Raw genomic sequence first — 18,345 nt, 5'->3', positions numbered from 1 at the left:
CAACGTTGGCCTCAGGGCAGTAAGTCTCAAAGTTTAGGGTGCAGCAGCATCACCAAAAAACTTGTAAATAATGTAGATTCTTGAGCCCAACTGGAAGAATTCTTATTTAGCAGGTTTGGGTTGAGGTCCCTTTTTGCCAGCACCACAGGAAAATGTGGGCAGGTGGTCCATAACATTCCTCACAAAATTCCGTTTTAGGAGAAAGAGCTCTAAGCCCTTCCTTTTTTATAAAGCCCAAGAATCCTGAACAACACCAGATCAACCATAGAAGTGATCCAGTTTGCAAGGGTCCAATTTAGTCTGAATCTCTAAGTGACTCTGATCTGGATCCATAAGCAAAGGGACAGATCAGAGCCATAATGATTTTCAGGCATAAAGTAAACTGCTATTTATTATTACAGCATCTTTAATAATTGATTCAAAGGCATTACGCACTTAAAGAAATGTTTTCATATGCCTATCTACTTCTTCCCTCCTCCAAAAAGAGAATCGTCTCACCTTTTTATAGTCATGGAAATGAGCCATTTTCCCTTTGCCTTCAACTTCAGATTCAGTTTCAAGAATGGGAAAGAATAATTTGGGCAAAACAGATGTTTGTAACATTTTTATTTGATCTGAAGCATGAGCGGTCAATATGTTTACCTGATTGCATTGCAACCAATTGGACACCAAGGCCTCTTTGAAGTAAAGCACCATGCTGAGTGGCTAAAACCAGGAGGTGGAGAGGCTATGTAAACATCTTCAGTAAAATACAACTGAATTTGCTCTTTCTTTGAAGCAAGCCTTTGAAGTACCCTTTAGGAAATGTTTCCTTAAGATAGAGAATATTACAAGTGATAGATCCTAATTATTACTAAGATATAAAGTTTTGTCATTTCTGTGTAATGTCTGAACCACAAACATTTGCTCTCACTCATAGAGAGACAATCATAAGAGGAAAAACATGAAACAGATTTTATTCAACATCTATTTATCAATCCAGAGTTCTCCTGTCCACTGAATTTCATACTACATGATGTTTACTCCCAAGAGTTAACTATACAGCCCTTTTCTTCTCGCCAGGACTTTTTGATGACACTGCAAACTATTCAGCAGTCAACAATTCAGCACAAAGGCATTCGGAGTCACGCTGGCATGTTGTGACAGAATCACACAATTACATGGGATTCGTCCCATTCTGAAAATGCCTAAACAGCAAATGGCAGAAGTAAATGGAATCAAATGTCAGAGCCAGCACAGTCTGAGAGACTTGAAACTCAGACTCCACGATCCATGGAGGAAGTTTCCTGCTGTGCCATGGAATAAAGGTGCCAGATAGAAAATGACAGCAAGACTTCTAAAAGCACCCTTGGCTTTGCTCTTCCTTGGCCTCTTTGGGATCGTGAAGGCGACAACAATATCGTGCAGAAACGAGGAAGGTGAAGCTGTGGATTGGTAGGTAAATGAAATGTGAGGCTTGGTGCATGCAGATAGAAAGCCAGAGTACTGGTGGCTAACTGGTGCACTGTGAAGTTCAGGAGACTTCCACTCCACCTCTCCCCTTAAGAAGAAAGCAAGTTGAAGTGTGTAAATGAGCCACGTATCCAGATAGGGGTAGGCTTCTGAATGAGGGAGCTTCCCTTTGAGAAAGAGCTTAGCAGCCCCTCGTGGGCCTGATTCATGCTCTCAGCAGGGCAAGGCTGGTGGCCACAGAGGTGCATTAGAGCTGACAGCTTCTCTCAGTTGGCAATTTCCTTTAATTGCATTGTGGCTTTCCTAACAGAACCCTTCCAACATCCTTTTAGAGTTGATGAAGGAGAGAGGTTAATTTTTTCCTGACACCGGAGCGTCTCCTTATGTGAAGGAGAAAGAGGGCTTGATGGTACAGAGCACTGTTTGGTTAACCTTGTTTATTGGACAGCACAGGCAGCTGTTGGAGAGGGTGGTAGGTCACCAGTCTCCTGCAGTGTCAAAGAGACGAAACACAGCTTTGCGTGACAGTCATGGATTCTCCGAAAGCTTTAATCACTTTTTCACTCTTCAATTAGGGTGTTTAGGTTTGCCTTTATGGTTGGCATCAAGCTTTGTCTAAACTTCAGGCTAGAGAACATAGATCCACTCAATCGGTCTCTCAGCAAACATTTACTGAGCTCACACCAGCCCTGTGCTGAGTTTTGAAAATACAAATACGAACAAAACATAGTTCTTACCCTCGAGGAGCTCATAGTTATGTGGTAAGGCCATATATGGGGCATTAGATGGGGCATTGGGGAGGATAGAGCCCAGAAGGCTTCTCTGGGGAAGTATGGGGCTGGCCAAAAAGTTCGTTCGGGTTTTTCCATACCATCACACGGAAAAACCTGAACAATTTTTTTGGCCAACCCAATAGTTTTGAGCTAAGTTTTGAGAACAATTATGAGTTAGTTAGAAAAACAAGGGAGATGCAAGGGCATCTCAGGCCAATGAAGAAGCAATGAGGAGGTCCAGAGGCAATAAGCAGTGAGGAGAGTTTGGAAGCAGTTAAGTAAAGTTGGTGCTTCGGGAGAACGTGGGGAAATGGCAGGAGGGGAGAGGGGAGATTAGAGAGACAGGTGAGAGCCAGGTCATGAGGGGCTTCATGTGCTGAACTGCTGAGTCTGAACTCGACCTTGAAAGGGAGCTACTGAGAGACTTCAAGTGGGGACTTGATAAAGTCAGATTTGCATTTTAGAAAGCCCACTGGCAGTACTCTGAAGGCCAACTGGCTCGGGACTAGTCTAGAGTCATGGAAACCAATAGGACTTTGGCAGTGTTACAGGTGAGAAGTATAGACCCAAGTTAAAGAAGAGGAAATAGAGAGGAAGAACACCCTGAGAGGACTTGGTAATGGATAGGCACAGGGTAGTAGGAGAGAGGAAGAAGTTAAGAAAGACTTGCAGGTTGCTGGCTTCTGTGGCTGTGTGGATGTGTTCCCTAAGAGCAGGGGATGAGTAAAGTCGCAAAATATTGTGAACTTGGTTTCGAAAATATGGAGTTGGAGGTCTCTGAGACATCTTTGTATTTGGGTTTATCTAGACCTCAGCATAGAGATCTGGGCTAGAAATAGATTCAGAAATCTTCAGATTATAATTGGAGATGGTCACCCAAGGAAAGTGTTTAAAAGCACTACTCCTTAATTGGTGTGCCATGATAGTTGACAAACATTTCACTGGTGGGCCACCAAATTGTGATCAATATACAAATTTTATTTTTGCCACAACTGAATGGACATATTACCTAGCAATATCTGTCAGAGAGAATGCTGAGCTAAGCAGACAGGGAGGCACAGTCTTGAGCTGCTACAACTACCTGTGAGAGTTAAAGGGCAGAGGAACATGAGGTCAGCATCAAAGAATAATTTCATGTTTCCTGCCATGTGTGAGGACCTGGCCCTGAGAGTAAGAAAGCCTGGACAGGGCAGGAAAGAGCATAAATGGAAGCATAAGACTGATGAGAACCAAGTGAACGTTGAAGCTTTTCTCGGCAGTGTGAGACACTGTTGTTTGGTAATAGTGAATGCATTACAATATTTGGTCCAGTGTGAGTATTTGAGGGTTAATCGTGGGGTTTGTGCTATTAAAGAGTGTTTGGCTAGACCGGGTCAATTTTGCCTTCCAGGTACTTTTGACAATGTCTGGAGACATTTTTGATTGGCACGACTTGGGGAGCACTATTGACATTTAATAGGAAGAGGCCAGGGATACTACAATGCACAGAACAGGCTCCCAGAGAACAATGGGGCCCAAAATGTGAATACAGCACATTGAGAAACCCTGGGCTAGATGATCCAAGAATGGCTGAATGCCATGCGGGTCTAACAACCTCTGCTCCCTGTGAGATAACCAAAGGAGATATACAGATAGGAGACAATAGTAAAGAAAGCAAGGCACTTACTTAATTGGCTGGTCTTGGACCTGAATCCTCAATGCAGAGCATTCTGATAAACTGAGCTGAAGAATGTGGCTTAGGCCAGAGGCTCAAGAAAGCCTCCACTGACTCTGATGCCTAAACCCAAATCTCAGACCCAGCCAGCCCGCTACAAAGAGATGAGCACGCCAAGCACCTAAGGCAGCAGAGAAAAACATATCTAAGACCTCTCTAGTCCAGGCCTGGGCCTTGACATTCTCCCCACCGCAGCCTTATAGCATGCGGAAAGAACAGAGAAGCCATTCTCAAAGTATGCGAACTTCTACTACGGGGATCCCACCCCCCAGGCCAGTAAATGTTTTTAGAACATGTACAGTCAGATTTGCATTTCCTTCATTGGGAAGGAGCAACAGTAAGGGTGGAAAAAGAGGCAGAGAGCTTGCGCAAATCCCCTTCCTGAGACTTAGAGGCCTTCTGTGAAACATAAGTGAAATGATACATTTAAGTGCTTGACACAGTGGCTGCCATCAGGGAAACAGTTAGTAAATGTTAGTAATTCATAATTATTTCCTTTGTTAGGTTTACATTTTATAAGTTGCCTAAAAGGCAAGACAAGGAAAGTAGAGAGACTGGGGTAGAGTACCTATACCTAGACTCTGCAACCAGAAGCTGGAGAAGGAGCAAGCAACTAATGAATACCACCAAGAGTGTTTTGGGAAGGACATTACAACAGCTATATGAAGCACATGCTTCTGAGGTATGTTATAGTTAATCATTTATTTGAATCATATAAAATGCATAATACAGACTCCAAGGCTTCCAAAAGATTTTAACTCCTTGTCTACCCAATGCCCAATCCTAGCAACTGGAAGTAAGCTAGCTCAGAATCTGAATCAATCTAACTAAGACCTTAGGGAATACGTCAACATACTCCATAGCAATGCCAAATTGTTGATACGTTCGGCACTATGTCCAATGGCATCACTGGGCAAAGTGTGAACTAATTACATATTGAAATCTTTTAGCTGCCAAACTCTGCCAATGTGCTCAGTACTTGCTACCTTACTCCTTTAATGGAAATAGAGAGAAGAGCCCTCTCCTATTACAATGCAATATAGATCTGTGATCAATATGCCATGAGTTATGGGTTGTTTAAGCCATGGTGGGATGAGTTTGGTGGGAAAAGTAAAGGGTTCCACTTGGTCTTCCTTTTAATTAATCATTTTCAAAATAGTGGGTTGAGAGCTAGGGCTCTAGTTCAAGGCCCTGGAACTAACTTGCCTGAATATGGAGCTTAAACCTGCTATCTGGACTCCATCAGGCAATGAGTTAACTGCCTCAATGTGGGCAGTCTCCCAACATTCCAGGCACCATCTGCTGTTCAGTGACAAGATACTGCTTTTCAACCAGGGGTGACAAGTAAAATCGAACAATAATTAACATCCAATTATACTCATCTATGCATTTCCTAACAATAATTTATAGAGAAGTAAATATGTAAAATAACTCAGCACTTACAACGTGTTGGGTCTTTACATATGTCAACTAATTTAATCCCCACAACAATACTGAGTTATACTCTAGCACCACTGCATATGTCTATTTGAGCATTTACTGAAAATGTGCAGAGAGCTATCACCTTGTGCACAAATATTCACTTTATTCACCTGTCATTAAGACCAGCCTTCGGAACCAAGTTACAAAGTCAAAACTTATTTGTAAGCTGTTTGAGTACATGTGATGTTCCAAACACTGTCATAGAGGCTTTTAGAAATTGTTCATTCTCAGCAACATCCCTGTTTTGAATTAATCGATTATTCTGTAAAAGCAAAACTACCTGTAGCTGCTTCTGCTTTCCAAGGTTGGGGATGGAAAACCTGGAGTATAACCCATCAGTGAGAAAATAAACACATTCTTCCCCTCCCAATCGCAGACTGCCCAAGAAGAGAAAGGCCAGAGCAACATTGCAAAGCCTCTGTCATTTATCTTATTTGGGGAAGATGGGTCTTCATTTGGCAAACTATAATAATGATCTTTGGAAGTGCAAAAGTAGCCCCAGAGCCTAGGAGGGCGTGAGAGCTAAACTGCTCTGCAAAATAAAGAAGGGGTAGATGGGAGCTAGGAATTAAAAAGTATACAAAACTTGGAGGGAGATTGGAGGCAGGTCAGCTTGGTGATGTAAAACCATTCAATGTTTCATACCTTCAGTAAAACCTGCTCACACGCCATGTCTTGAGTGGTGGATTCTGGGAAGAAAATGACAGTAAAGGGGCTGATTTCCATGTCTGATTGGCATGGAGCCCAAAGAAGAACAACCAAAAAGACTGAGTGTTCTTTGGAAGTTGGAACTATGTGCCAGAAGTGACTATGAGAACACAACTTCCCCACCTTCTGATCTGGAATTGAACTTCTGACAGAGAGTAGAATGTGAGATCAGACCAACTGGTTTTAAATCTCAAATGTCAAGTTATGCCAAGATCGGGGTTATGTTGGAAAATATCCCTTCTTTTGCCTTTGTAAATGAGAACCCTCCATATACCTTGATAATAACACTTATCAAACTATATCACATTTGCCTATATTTACCTGATTATTCCCTGCTAGACTGGGGCAGAGACTGTACCCTTCTTATTCAACATCCAGTAGTCGAAATAATACCCAACATAAGTGTTAAAGGAATAAAGATGTCCTGGGAATTCGCTGGTGGTTCCACTGCTGGGGGCCTGGGATGGACCCCAAACCCTGGTGAGGAACTAAGATCCTGCAAGCCACGAGGCCAAAAAAAAAAAAAAAAAGGTCTAGAGGCACAAGCCTAGGTCTGCCTATTCTTTTTTTTTTAATTTTTATTTTATATTGGACCATAGTTGATTAACAATATTGTGTTAGTTTCAGGTGTACAGCAAAGTGATTCAGTTATACATATACATGTATCCTTTTTCAAATTCTTTTCCCATTTAGGTTATTACAGAATATTGAGCAGAGTTCCCTGTGCTACACAGTAGGTCCTTGTTAGTTATCTATCTTAAATATAGCAGTGTGTACATGTCAATCCCAAACTCCCAATCTATCCCTCCTCCCCATCCTTCCCCCCCCTGGTAACCGTAAGTTTGTTCTCTAAGAAGTCTGTGAGTCTGTTTCTGTTTTGTAAATAAGTTCATTAGTATCAATTTTTTTAGATTCTGCATATAAGCGATATCATATGATGTTGTCTTTCTCTGTCTGACTTACTTCACTTAATATGATAATCTCCAGGTCCTATTCTTAGTTCATGATTTTTCCCCTTTATGAGAGAGCCTCTTTTCACTAGAGCTACATCCCATTTACCTTAGCTGGCTGTTATACCTCTGGTTAGAATGATAAACTTCATCTATTAGAAGAATTAAGTTCCTTACCGAATTTTCCCAGAGGGCTTCCACATTGTACCCCAAAGGCACACAACGGCCTTGTTACCGCATTCCATACAGGCTCATAGAATAACTAACTGTCAGAGTTCTCCAGTGGAGAATCTGAACGCCAACGGTAGCGATGGTCAATTACGGAAAATGCAGGTAAGAAAACAGCTTACTTTCCTAAATATTCCTAAACATAGTAGCCAAGAATGCTGTAGAGACTATGTTGTGTCTTTTTTGAAAAAATGGTTTTAGATTATATCAAATAATGAAGCAACTGTAAGAAACTCAGTTATTGATTTTTTTTCTGAGAGACAAGCAAGGGTCTTTTTTTAAGGGGATGGGTTGTCCTTTCCTGCTTTTAATTATGTCACTGAGACTTTTTAATATTGACATCATTGGCTTCATTAAAAGTCACTGTATCATGACACAACTGAAATGGAATGACACAGAACAAATATAAGCAAGTTTCCAAAACATGACAAAGAGATGCTATCAAAATAATAGCTTCATTTTGACTCAGAGATTTGACCAACTGTTTGGAGAATGTACTCGCATGTTGCCTTACCAGAGGAAATCCATTATCACATTCAATTATACCACTTTTTTTAAGCAGGAAAATGTCAAGTTGAAAAGGTAAAGTGACAGGAGAAATGGATTGAAGAAAAATCCTCCCCTATCAGGGAGGTAGTAGAAGCAGAGAATGAGGAATCCTGATTAAACAGGAAGTTATGACCAAGCAGCGAAGCACAAAGTAGGCAGAGGAAATCAGACCCTGACAGCCAATTCTGCATTGTGCCTATAATATCAATGGAGAAAGCTTAGCTGTAATCCTTGGCTGGTTGTTCCTACTGCATTTCCTGAACAAATATTTAAGTACCCCTTTATTATACACTAGTTGCCAGATCAGAAACATGGGTCCAAAATAATTGAAATAGGAATATTGCCCTCACACACACATCACAATGCACAGGGCTCCTGTCACACAAGACAAAACCATGCATGGTTGAGAATGGACTTCTTGTCCCTTGTCTTGCACGTCACAGAATTCATATCGATGGGAAAGCTGCCTATTAGGGGAATGGATGACTTCTCATGTGTATTAATGAAAGTTCCGTATTGCAGGCCGGTAGCTGGTAGAAATGTTGTGAGCATTTATGAGTGAAAGATTTATGCCATTATAACCCTAAAATGTTCCTGCAGGATAACAACACAGCCTATTTAATATACAATGATGGAGTCCCTAAATTCATGAATTACAGCAGAAAGTATGGACACACCAAAGGTATGACAAAGGCTCTTATTTTCTCTTTCCTACTGGAAATCAGTATTTTCTTAAACATTCTATCTTCAGTAGTCTTATACTCCATACTAAAAAGATAACTTTTCTTTTTAATGGTCTGAGTTATCAAAATGAGTGATTTCTGTGTCACAGGTTATAATGATATACTTTGACTTTGCAATATCCTTCTCACAAATCCCATTTTATTTCTTAATGTATCTTTTAATATATACTTTAAAGAAGAAATCCAAGTATTGACTACTGGGAATACCAGCGAGACTATATATGTGTGTGTGTGTGTGTATACTGTACACACATTTTAGTCAGGTTTATAGAGGTATAATTTGCATAGAGTAAAATTCACCCTTCTTAGTGTCAAGTTCCATTTGAAATACAGTAAACATTTTTGAAAAAGTATTTTTAAATAATTTTTATATTATAGTAATTTTTGTTGTTATATATTTTGTTCTATAATTATAATTATAATAATTTTTATTATAGTGATTTTTGGTATTTTTCGATTTATAAACTATGTATATATATATGTGTGTTATTGAAAAATTCAAAATGATAGTAAACAAAAAATCTGTAATCCTGATACTCATTAGATAATTACACTTAATACTTTCTACTTTTTCTATGATACATATTTTGAAACATTTTTATAAAACTATTGTAATGACTACTTCGAACTTTTTTCAACTTGATATACTGTGAATAACTTTCCATGGCAACAAGTATTCTTCAGAAGGTTCCAAACTCAAATGCCTTCAGAGGCAGGCAAGTGATGTCAGCAAGCCAAGGGGGCTGAACTGGCAGGTAACTAGAGAACTGGAGAGTATATACTTGGTCTAAGGAAGCAGTTACTACTCAGCTTGCCTTATGGGAATGCAATTTTTCCAGAGAAAATTAGAGTTTGTGGGAAATCTCCCCAGTTTTTAAATGTTGGTAATAAGTTCGAAGTTTTAAAAAATACTCTGCAAGCATAATAATACGTATCTGCAGGCTAGATTTGGCCTGTGGGCTGCCTGTTTGCAACCTCTGATTAAGAACATAATTTGTAATGGCTGCCAAATGTCATGAGCATTGAAAGCCTTTGATTTAGCTAAGTTGCCTTCCTGATGGTCCTATTTGCATGGAACCCAACAATTTTTATAATATGCCGCATTCTGCAACCTCTCCTTTACCAACCTCCCACCACCATTTTCACTCCACCCTGTTAGTTGATACAAGGGTTTAGAAAAAAGACTGGAAAAGGAGTGGGACCTGATGTCACATTGGGGAGTTCCCTGCCAACAGGTGTCCCGACATCCTGTGGCATTTGTACCAGGAAGTTAGGATTTCAGACAAACAGCAATACTCATCTGGGCCGAAGAGAGTCCCTGAAGATCATCCAGCTCTGTGAGGCAACTGAACTTTGAACATTTTCCATCTCGACACAGGTATTGATTCCATAGCCACTGACAAAGTCACTGACAAATACTCTGCTTCCTTAAAGTGTGTTCTTTGAAAAAGAAATAACTGGCAGGCATTTGGTTTCTGCTCTAACACTAAGGCAAACATGACTTTTATGTCTCCATGGTCATATGCAAACTGGAAAGTCTAGTTAGCATACCAAAACTGTCTTGATATATTTATAAACACAGAAATAGTCATAGATGCCTGTTGGACAGGGTTCTTTGTGCCATGTCACAAGATGATGAAAATCCTTCTGTTTTCTTCTTTTCTGGCTTTCATGTTAGTCTGCTCTGGAGATTTTTACTAAATACAATTAACTGGGGTGCTTTAGAACATGGCTTCCCTGGTTTTTTTCTCTTTGCCTCTTTTTTGAAGCTTGTGGAACTGGGCGAATTCTGCACATAAATGAGCATCAGTTTCTCACAATAAATTACTGCAAGTACATGTTTTCATTTGATATTTTCTCTTTCAACTCTGCTTTTTAGCTGGCTTTTGAAAATAGCTTAGCTGCTTAGCAGTAAAGACATTATCTGAAGCTTGCCAGGTGACTACATAGTCTAACAAGGTCAAATTCCAATTTAGCAAATTTGCATTCTGCCAAAACAAATTTTCCTTGTAGTTTCAACATGAAATGTCTCTCAACTCTTCACAGGGTGGCTGCCCTAGCTCCCTTTTGTGGTGGGTTATTAACAGTAATGGGGCAATATGATGTGTACCTGAATTGGTTTTGAAATTATTGAAAAAGAGCATGATCCTTGTAATTATTAGCCTAATAAAAAATTAGCATGAAGTATAAAGGGCTTAAATGTTGTAGCTTTGAACTCTGTATTTTTAAAGGAGCTTTGTTTTTCTAATTTATCTGTATTTACTGTATCTTTGGTAGGTTTACTTCTGTGGAACAGAGTCCAGGGGTTCTGGTTGATTCATTCCATTCCCCATTTTCCTCCAATTCCTGAAGAAGGCTATGATTATCCACCCACAGGGAGACGAAATGGACAAACGGGCATCTGCATAACTTTCAAGTACAACCAGTATGAAGCAATAGGTAACACTAGAGTGTGTAAAAAAAGAGAGAGAGAGAGATAACAATATTGAAGAAGGGATTTGGAAATATATTAATAAATTTATCACTTCATTTGCTTCTCTATTCATAAACCCTCTGATACCTAGATTCTAATATTGGCTTTGGTGAGATCTCAGGCAGGCTCACTTACTGGACCTCAGTTTCCTGGTCCACCAATGAAGTCTTTGAACTTGATCAGAGGCAGTAGTTTCAAATGTCTACAGGGGCCAGGCAGGTAACAAAAATGGGTGACACAAGTGGACATTGCATGGGCAGTGGGGACAGTGACAAACTGGGTTGTTGACTCTCCCCTAGCTTCCCTCAAAAGCTTCAGCTCCATTATACTGTGGTTCTGTGGGAATACAGACCTACATCTCCATATTTTTTAGAGGAAGCAGAAACCTAGGGGAGGATGTAAGAATAGAAGAGAGGGAAGGAAAGAGAGAGATAGATCCTCTGATTTTCAAATATGGTCTCAATCTTATTTATTTTTTAAATTGTGTAGACCTCATGTTGCCTATAGGCCACCAACATGACACTTCTGAGCCTAAACCAGATGATCTTCCCTTAAGATCTCAAGCTCAAAGGGCCAAACATACTTGGATTTGGAAAATCCAATGTAGGAATAGGGAAGAGAAGTAGGAATGGTGTTTTACCAATCACTTTTTACTGAGGAAGCTGCTAAATAGTAAAGAGTGATTTGCCTCTGGATATAGGAGGTTTAGAATATTTTTGTTTTTTATCAAATTTCCATCTTATGGAAAGGATTACTGAGCCTCTCACCCAAATTAAGCCCTAGTCTAACTAGCTGAGCTCCTATAATGATTAGAGAGCTTAATAGCATAGAGATTAGGTGTGCATGCTGATGAGTTGGTCATTCTTGGAGCTGGATGATCAGTACACGGGTGTTCTCTACTTTTGTATGTGTACACATGGGAGAAAAAGCACATAGCCTCCAAGGCCAGACTGCCTGGGCTTGAATACCAACTCCTTCAGTTACAAGCTTTATAACCTTGGGCATGTGACATAAATTCTCCATTAATTTCATCTATAAAATGAGGATAATGATAAAAGAACTTACCTAATAATAAGGTTGTTCTTATGATTAAATTAGTAAACCCACATAACAATGCCTGGAAAGTAGGGAGTGTCAACTATTTTAACTAAAAGTTTGAAGGCTATTGGCTTAAAGAAGGGAATACTTCTGTTTTTGTTTTTCGTTCTGTTTAGTTTTTTAATTCACAACAAGATCTAAAATACCAACAAGCATTTCCATTTGTGTCTTAATTCTCAACTTTTCTTTACTGTTTCTTGATTCAGATTCTCAGCTCTTGGTCTGCAACCCAAACATTTATAGCTGTTCCATCCCAGTAACCTTTCACCAGGAGCTCGTTCACATGCCCCAGCTGTGTGCCAGATCCAGCTCATCAGAGATCCCTGGCCGGCATCTCACCACACTTCAGTCAGCCCAGGGACAAAAATTCCTCCATTTTGCAAAGTCTGATTCTTTTCTTGACGGTACGAAAGGCCATCATCAAACAATATGCTATTACACTGCTGCTGGACTCACTTTGGATTGCAAGGAGGAAATATTCTGATTATTCAGGGGAGTAGAAGTAGAAAAGGAGGGAGGACAAAAAAAGGAAAGGGAGAAGGGACACCAAGGGCCAATTAAAATATTAGCCACTTGAATAGAAGGGTTGCTGATCCAACCACAAAAGTATCTCACAACCATCTAGCCAAAGGCCAGTAAAAACTCAGTCTCCAGCCTCAGCTGGGCACAGAACCAAGCTGTCTCCTTTTTCTTTCACTCCCTAAGTAGTTATTTTAAGCCTTCCTTACCCTCAAGTCCTGCCTCTTCACCTTTTCCTTCATAGAGAGAATAGAAATCACCAGGAAGAAACCACTTCAAGAGCACACCCCACCCTCAACAACCTAAGCTATTTTCATTCTTTTTTTACCAGTTTTCTCTCATCCAAACAGAAGCAGTGCACCCCCTGTGCCCTGGAACCTATCCCAGCCTCAGAATACTTTCATAAACTCAACCTGTTCTCCCTCTTCTACTTCAGCTCTCCTGCTCTACAAGCCCCTTAGAATATAAACATTCCTAAAAACCCTCCCTCAATTCTAGATTCCCTATATCTCTGTTTTTTTTCTTCTAAATTTACTTTTAGAAAACTCTTCAGGGTCTTTACTTGCTCACTGCTCCTTGACTACAGTCTTGCTTCTCTGTCTGTAGACATTACAGTCTCTCCCCAGTCACCAATGGCCATCTTAATTGACCTCACTGTCTTCCTTCCTTCCTTCCTTCCAACTTCCTTCCGTCCTTCCAACTTCCTTCCATCCTTCCTTCCGTCCTTCCTTCCTTCCTAACTTCCTTCCTTCCTTCCGTCCTTCCTTCCTTCCGTCCTTCCTTCCTTCCTTCCATCCTTCCTTCCTTCCTAACTTCCTTCCTTCCTAACTTCCTTCCTTCCTTCCGTCCTTCCTTCCTAACTTCTTATCTTCCTTCCTTCCTTCCTAACTTACTTCATTCGTTCCTTCATTCCTTCCTTCCGTCCTTCCTTCCTTCCTTCCTAACTTCCTTCCTTCCTAACTTCCTTCCTTCCTTCCTTTAATGTTGAATAAAATTTACTGAATGCCTACTACTTGCCTGTGTTAGGCATTAGAGATCCCAAAATTAACAGGACAGAAATAGTTTCCGCAGAATTTGGCACAGTTGGAACCTTTCTTTTTTGAAACATTCTCCTCCCTGAGTTTTGGAAGTATACAGTCTTTTGGTCTTCCTCCCACTTCTTATAAGTCTCTTCTGCCAGGTCCTCCTCCTCTGCATACTCCTTACGTGACTAGGTTGCCCTGTGGTCCTCTACTCACCCTTATCGCATATACATATTCCTGCTAGGCGATTCCCAAGTCTAGATCTCCACCCTAGACCTCTGTTCTGACAGATGTATTCATCAGTGAGTGGGACATTTCTGTTCGCAGGGTGGCACAGCCACACAAAATTCAACATGTCAAACTCATTTCATCATTATTCCTAACATATCTCACTCTTTTTCTCATATTCTGCATGGTCCCCTAGAACTCTTGACCCCTCTTTTTTTCTCTTCCCCCTTATCAAATCATCAAATTAAATCAGTTCCCGGTCCTTAATAACTCTCACATTTATCTTACCCCCTCTAAACTTTCTGCCATGGCCACGGCTCACACCTGTGTTTGTTACCACACTTATTGTGACAAGCTGGTGTTTTTCCTCTCTCTAATCTAATGTAGCCTTCCCAATTCATCCTGCACATTGCTTCTCAATTGATATTTATGATCATAAATCAGTTTCTATTAATTCCCCACTAACACTCCTTAAAGAATTTCCCATTGATTTCAGCAAAATTCAAACACTTTGGCATGGTTTATAAAGATCTCTAGACGCTGGCCTCTGGTTACTGCTCTATCCTTATTCTTTCCAAAGGTCTTTTCAGGACAAAAACCTATATTGCTCCCTTGTATGTGTGGAATAGAAGACGTTTTCAGAGACCAATATCATCCTAGTAATAATGATAATAACTTTTATTCGCATATCACTTTAGCGTTTACAAAATGTTCTCCTATCCACTCTCTCAGTCATGTTGTTATTATTGTGCTTGTGACATCCACATATCAGGGATGAGTGATGATTCTATTCCCGAGGATATTTTCAGGGATTTATCTAAGTTTAAATACTAACCTCACTATTTTTCTCTTTATAAACTCTAGACATCTTTGCAGCCTGGATGGCTCAACGGTTGAAGACGCACTTGCTAACAGAAACCTGGCAGCGAAAGAGACAAGAGCTTCCTTCAAACTGCTCCCTTCCTTACCATGTCTACAATGTCAAGGCAATTAAGTTGTCTAGACAATCTTATTTCAGCTCTTATCAGGATCATGCCAAATGGTGTATTTCCCAAAAGGGCACCAAAAATCGCTGGACATGTATTGGAGACCTAAATCGGAGCCCCCACCAAGCCTTCAGAAGTGGAGGATTCATTTGTACTCAGAATCAGCGTATTTACCAAGCATTCCAAGGATTAGTTTTATATTATGAGAACTGTAACTAAACTTGGTGAAAGGACATATGTGCTATCATTTTCAACACTGATATGGGATCTTCTTCTACTAGATCTATTCTTCATATATTAAAAGCCTGTGAATTTACTTATGGTCCACATACCATCAAATAAAATGTTTTTCTCCCATGCTTACCATTTTATCTTCCAAATAGTGGCAATTTATCTACTTAGCATGTATTTATTTATTTATTTTTTTTTTACATCCTTATTGGAGTGTAATTGCTTTACAATGGTGTGTTAGTTTCTACTTTATAACAAAGTGAATCAGCTATACATATACCTTTATCCCTGTATCTCCTCCCCCTTGCGTCTCCCTCTCACCCTCCCTATCCCACCCCTCTACTTAGCATTTATATGCCATAAACACACTCTGTTATGTATATCTAAAGTGAGAATAGAAGGAGTGAAAGGAAAAATTTTGTTCCAGATTAGTCAGCTCTCAATTGTCCATGGATTGACTGGTCATCTCTTAGAGTAATTTCATCTTCACAAAGAATTCCCTGACTCTCCTCCTCACCCCTTTTTGAAGAAAAAAAATTTCTATCTCTCTGTACATCAAACTACTTAGTCATATTCCTCCTAGAGTTCTTTTCAATGGTTTATGGTCAAGTCTAATTGGTCATTCTTGAGCTACTACTTACTAACTGTATGATCTTGGACCATTCACCTGAACTCTCTGAGCCTTGGTTTTCTTCTCTATGAAATGGAGATAATATCTAGGTATCTTCAAGCAAATAGCACAGAGCCTGGCCCAGTTGACACTTAAAAGACTGATGGAATTTGAATGTGAATCCCCCTACAGTGAGAAAAGACAAAAGAAAGTTTAGAAATGAGTAATATTTTTCCAAAAGGAAAAAATAAGTCAGGGACTTCTCTGGTGGTGCAGTAGTTAAGACTCCATGCTCTCAATGCAGGGGGTCTGGGTTTGATCCCTGGTCAGGGAAGTAGATCCCATATGCATGCCACAACTAAGAGTTCACATGTGACAACTAAGGAGCTCGCCTGCTGCAACTAAGGCGACCAAATAAACAAAATTTTAAAAATAAATAAATAAAATACTTTATAAAAAAATAAAATGAAATAAGTGACAGCCAAAAAAAAGAAAAAAGAAGTCAGATTAGGAGAAAGAAATAAAACAACCCACCAACTTGGGGGGAAATAAAGAAGTGTAACATAAGGAAATCAAAATCAAATCTAGTAAGCTTAATTTCAGTGTGTTTCATTTTCTGGAATTCTTATCACTAAATATAACTATTATATAAGTGAATAATAATAAATTTGTATTAAGCACTCATTGTTTAATAAAATTTGAAACATGGTTCCTAATTTCAAGAAGCTTACAATCTAACAAAAGTAATCATAAGAATAACTAAAGCTAGTGCTTATCGAGTATTTACTATGTAGTAAACAGTCAACCCACATTTTCTTATTTGATATTCATAACAGTGCTATGCAGTAGGAACTGTTATAATCCTTATTTTACTGACAAGGAACCGGAGGCCTATAGAGTTTCAGTAACTTGTCCACTATCACAGAGTTCTATCTGACCTCTAAGACTATGCTCTTAACTTCTATTTCAAGACACAAGTTTTAAAAAATGATGTGATATAGGATAATACATATCTTGAGGTCTTAATCAACCAAAATTCATAGGACATAATGGCACTGGTTCAATGGAAAGCAGAGAAAAAAAACAAAGTTTGTCTTCCTGTCAGAAGCAAGCATAAGTGATGGGAATGTTGAATACTAGCTAACTAACTTACATGCTTAAAAACATAAGGAGTTTTGAAAAATATGTTTTAGCTTTGCAGAGAGCATCTGAGCATAAATAATTCCAATAAAATCAGATTAGAAGAGTACAAAATCCTGACTTTAAAAATGAAGAGGATAAAAATGTTACTGAGCCCAATCTTGGTAATAAATTTTGGTGAAGCCAGCCAGGAGCTCTGCTGCTTATGGCCCGCCAGCCCTGGTTGGGGAATTTTCGTGTAAGACCCTAGCAGTTGCCAGGACTACTTGTCCTGAGGATCTTCCCTTCGAAATTCCCTGAAGTGGCACCAGCTGCCCCAGCGCTTGGCAGTTGGAGCAAGGAATCAACATTTGGGAGCCAATGGTCTCCATATAGTAGGGTAAGTCGCTCCGGTATGTACAACTGGGAACATTTTCTCCTCTCAGTTAGGGCTTTTCCTTTAAGGGAAAAGCCAATTTGTTCATTTGATTGGGGTACCCTGTTGGAGAGGGGAATTATTGTTGGACTCTACCTGATTTGTAAACTGGTTCGTTGGCTTTTGTTTTGCGTTCATTCATGATGGAATTTGTTTGTGTTTTTGGTATTGGAATTTGCTTGTGCTTTTTGTGTTTTGTTGTTCTTGAACTTATAAATATGGGAAATATTCCATCTGTCCCTAAGGAAAGCCCTTTGGGGTGTATCTTAAATAAATGGGCAAAATATAGCTGTGGGCCTATGACTAAGGAAGAGAGGATATTCTATTGTAATCGTGTGTGGGCCCAATATATGTTAGGATGAGGAGAGTGATGGTCCTTGAATGGCTCACTTAATTATTATACAATCTTGCAATTAGAATTGTTTTGTGAAAGAGCAGGTAAAAATGATGGGATTCCTTACACAGAAGCATTTATGCTATTGCATCAGGAGGAAAAGAAGTCAGAAGGCTCCCGCCTTATGGTACAGCAGTCTAAAAGGAAAACCAAGGGAAAACCTGCTCTTCAAGAGGGAGAGGGTGAAAGTGAGAGTGAGGACATGTTATTCCAAAACTTAAACGCCCCCTCCAGCCAACCAGACTCCCCCACTGGCCAAGCAGGCTGCACCAGCAGTTGTTCCAACCACCCCCATGCCACCAACATATTCACTGCCTCCTGTTTCCCCTACTTATGGGGATCAATTAGAAGTTTCTATGTTAACCCCAGGGGCACAGGGGCCTGGTTTGGTTTTACCATATAAGACCCGACAGGGCATCCAATTTGGACTGGGAGTCACTTGTGGAGCAGGGCAATTTCCCTTGTGCTGATATCCTGTGGGAGGCCTTAATGCAGATGGCCAACCAGCTGGGTTTCTATGGATGCACAAGCCGTTGTCAACTTCAGATCTGTTTAACTGGAAAAACCATAACCTTACGTACTGAGAGGACCCCCTCCATATGACTGAACTTTTCACTTCTATCTTTGCCA

General features: G+C 39.9%; 1 protein-coding gene across 2 annotated transcripts; it reads left to right on the top strand.

The window, feature by feature from the left end:
• Window positions 1-1,321: 1,321 nt before the first annotated feature.
• On the top strand, window positions 1,322-15,144 carry DNASE2B (deoxyribonuclease 2 beta). 2 transcript variants are annotated; one of them, XM_061186410.1, is made up of 6 exons: window positions 1,322-1,434; window positions 4,444-4,621; window positions 8,457-8,538; window positions 10,943-11,038; window positions 12,377-12,574; window positions 14,804-15,144. In XM_061186410.1, exons 1-6 carry the CDS (start codon window positions 1,322-1,324, stop codon window positions 15,142-15,144), a joined length of 1,008 nt encoding a protein of 335 aa, XP_061042393.1. The 2 variants fall into 2 exon arrangements, with proteins under 2 accessions (XP_061042393.1, XP_061042392.1); XM_061186409.1 differs by having other exon boundaries at window positions 10,877-11,038.
• Window positions 15,145-18,345: the final 3,201 nt, after the last annotated feature.

The sequence above is a fragment of the Eubalaena glacialis genome, chromosome 3, assembly GCF_028564815.1.
Source record: "Eubalaena glacialis isolate mEubGla1 chromosome 3, mEubGla1.1.hap2.+ XY, whole genome shotgun sequence".
In the NCBI taxonomy this organism is placed as follows: Eukaryota; Metazoa; Chordata; class Mammalia; order Artiodactyla; family Balaenidae; genus Eubalaena; species Eubalaena glacialis.
The sequence above is the reverse complement of the archived record's forward strand: the minus strand, read 5'-3'. Positions and strand labels throughout refer to the sequence as shown.

Excerpts from the sequence above, each read along its gene's own strand:
- DNASE2B (XM_061186409.1), top strand. The coding sequence starts at position 1,322 with ATGACAGCAAGACTTCTAAAAGCACCCTTGGCTTTGCTCTTCCTTGGC. Across the intron at positions 4,622-8,456 it reads ATGAAGCACATGCTTCTGAG|GATAACAACACAGCCTATTT; the intron begins GTATGTTATAGT and ends ATGTTCCTGCAG. Across the intron at positions 11,039-12,376 it reads CAACCAGTATGAAGCAATAG|ATTCTCAGCTCTTGGTCTGC; the intron begins GTAACACTAGAG and ends TTCTTGATTCAG.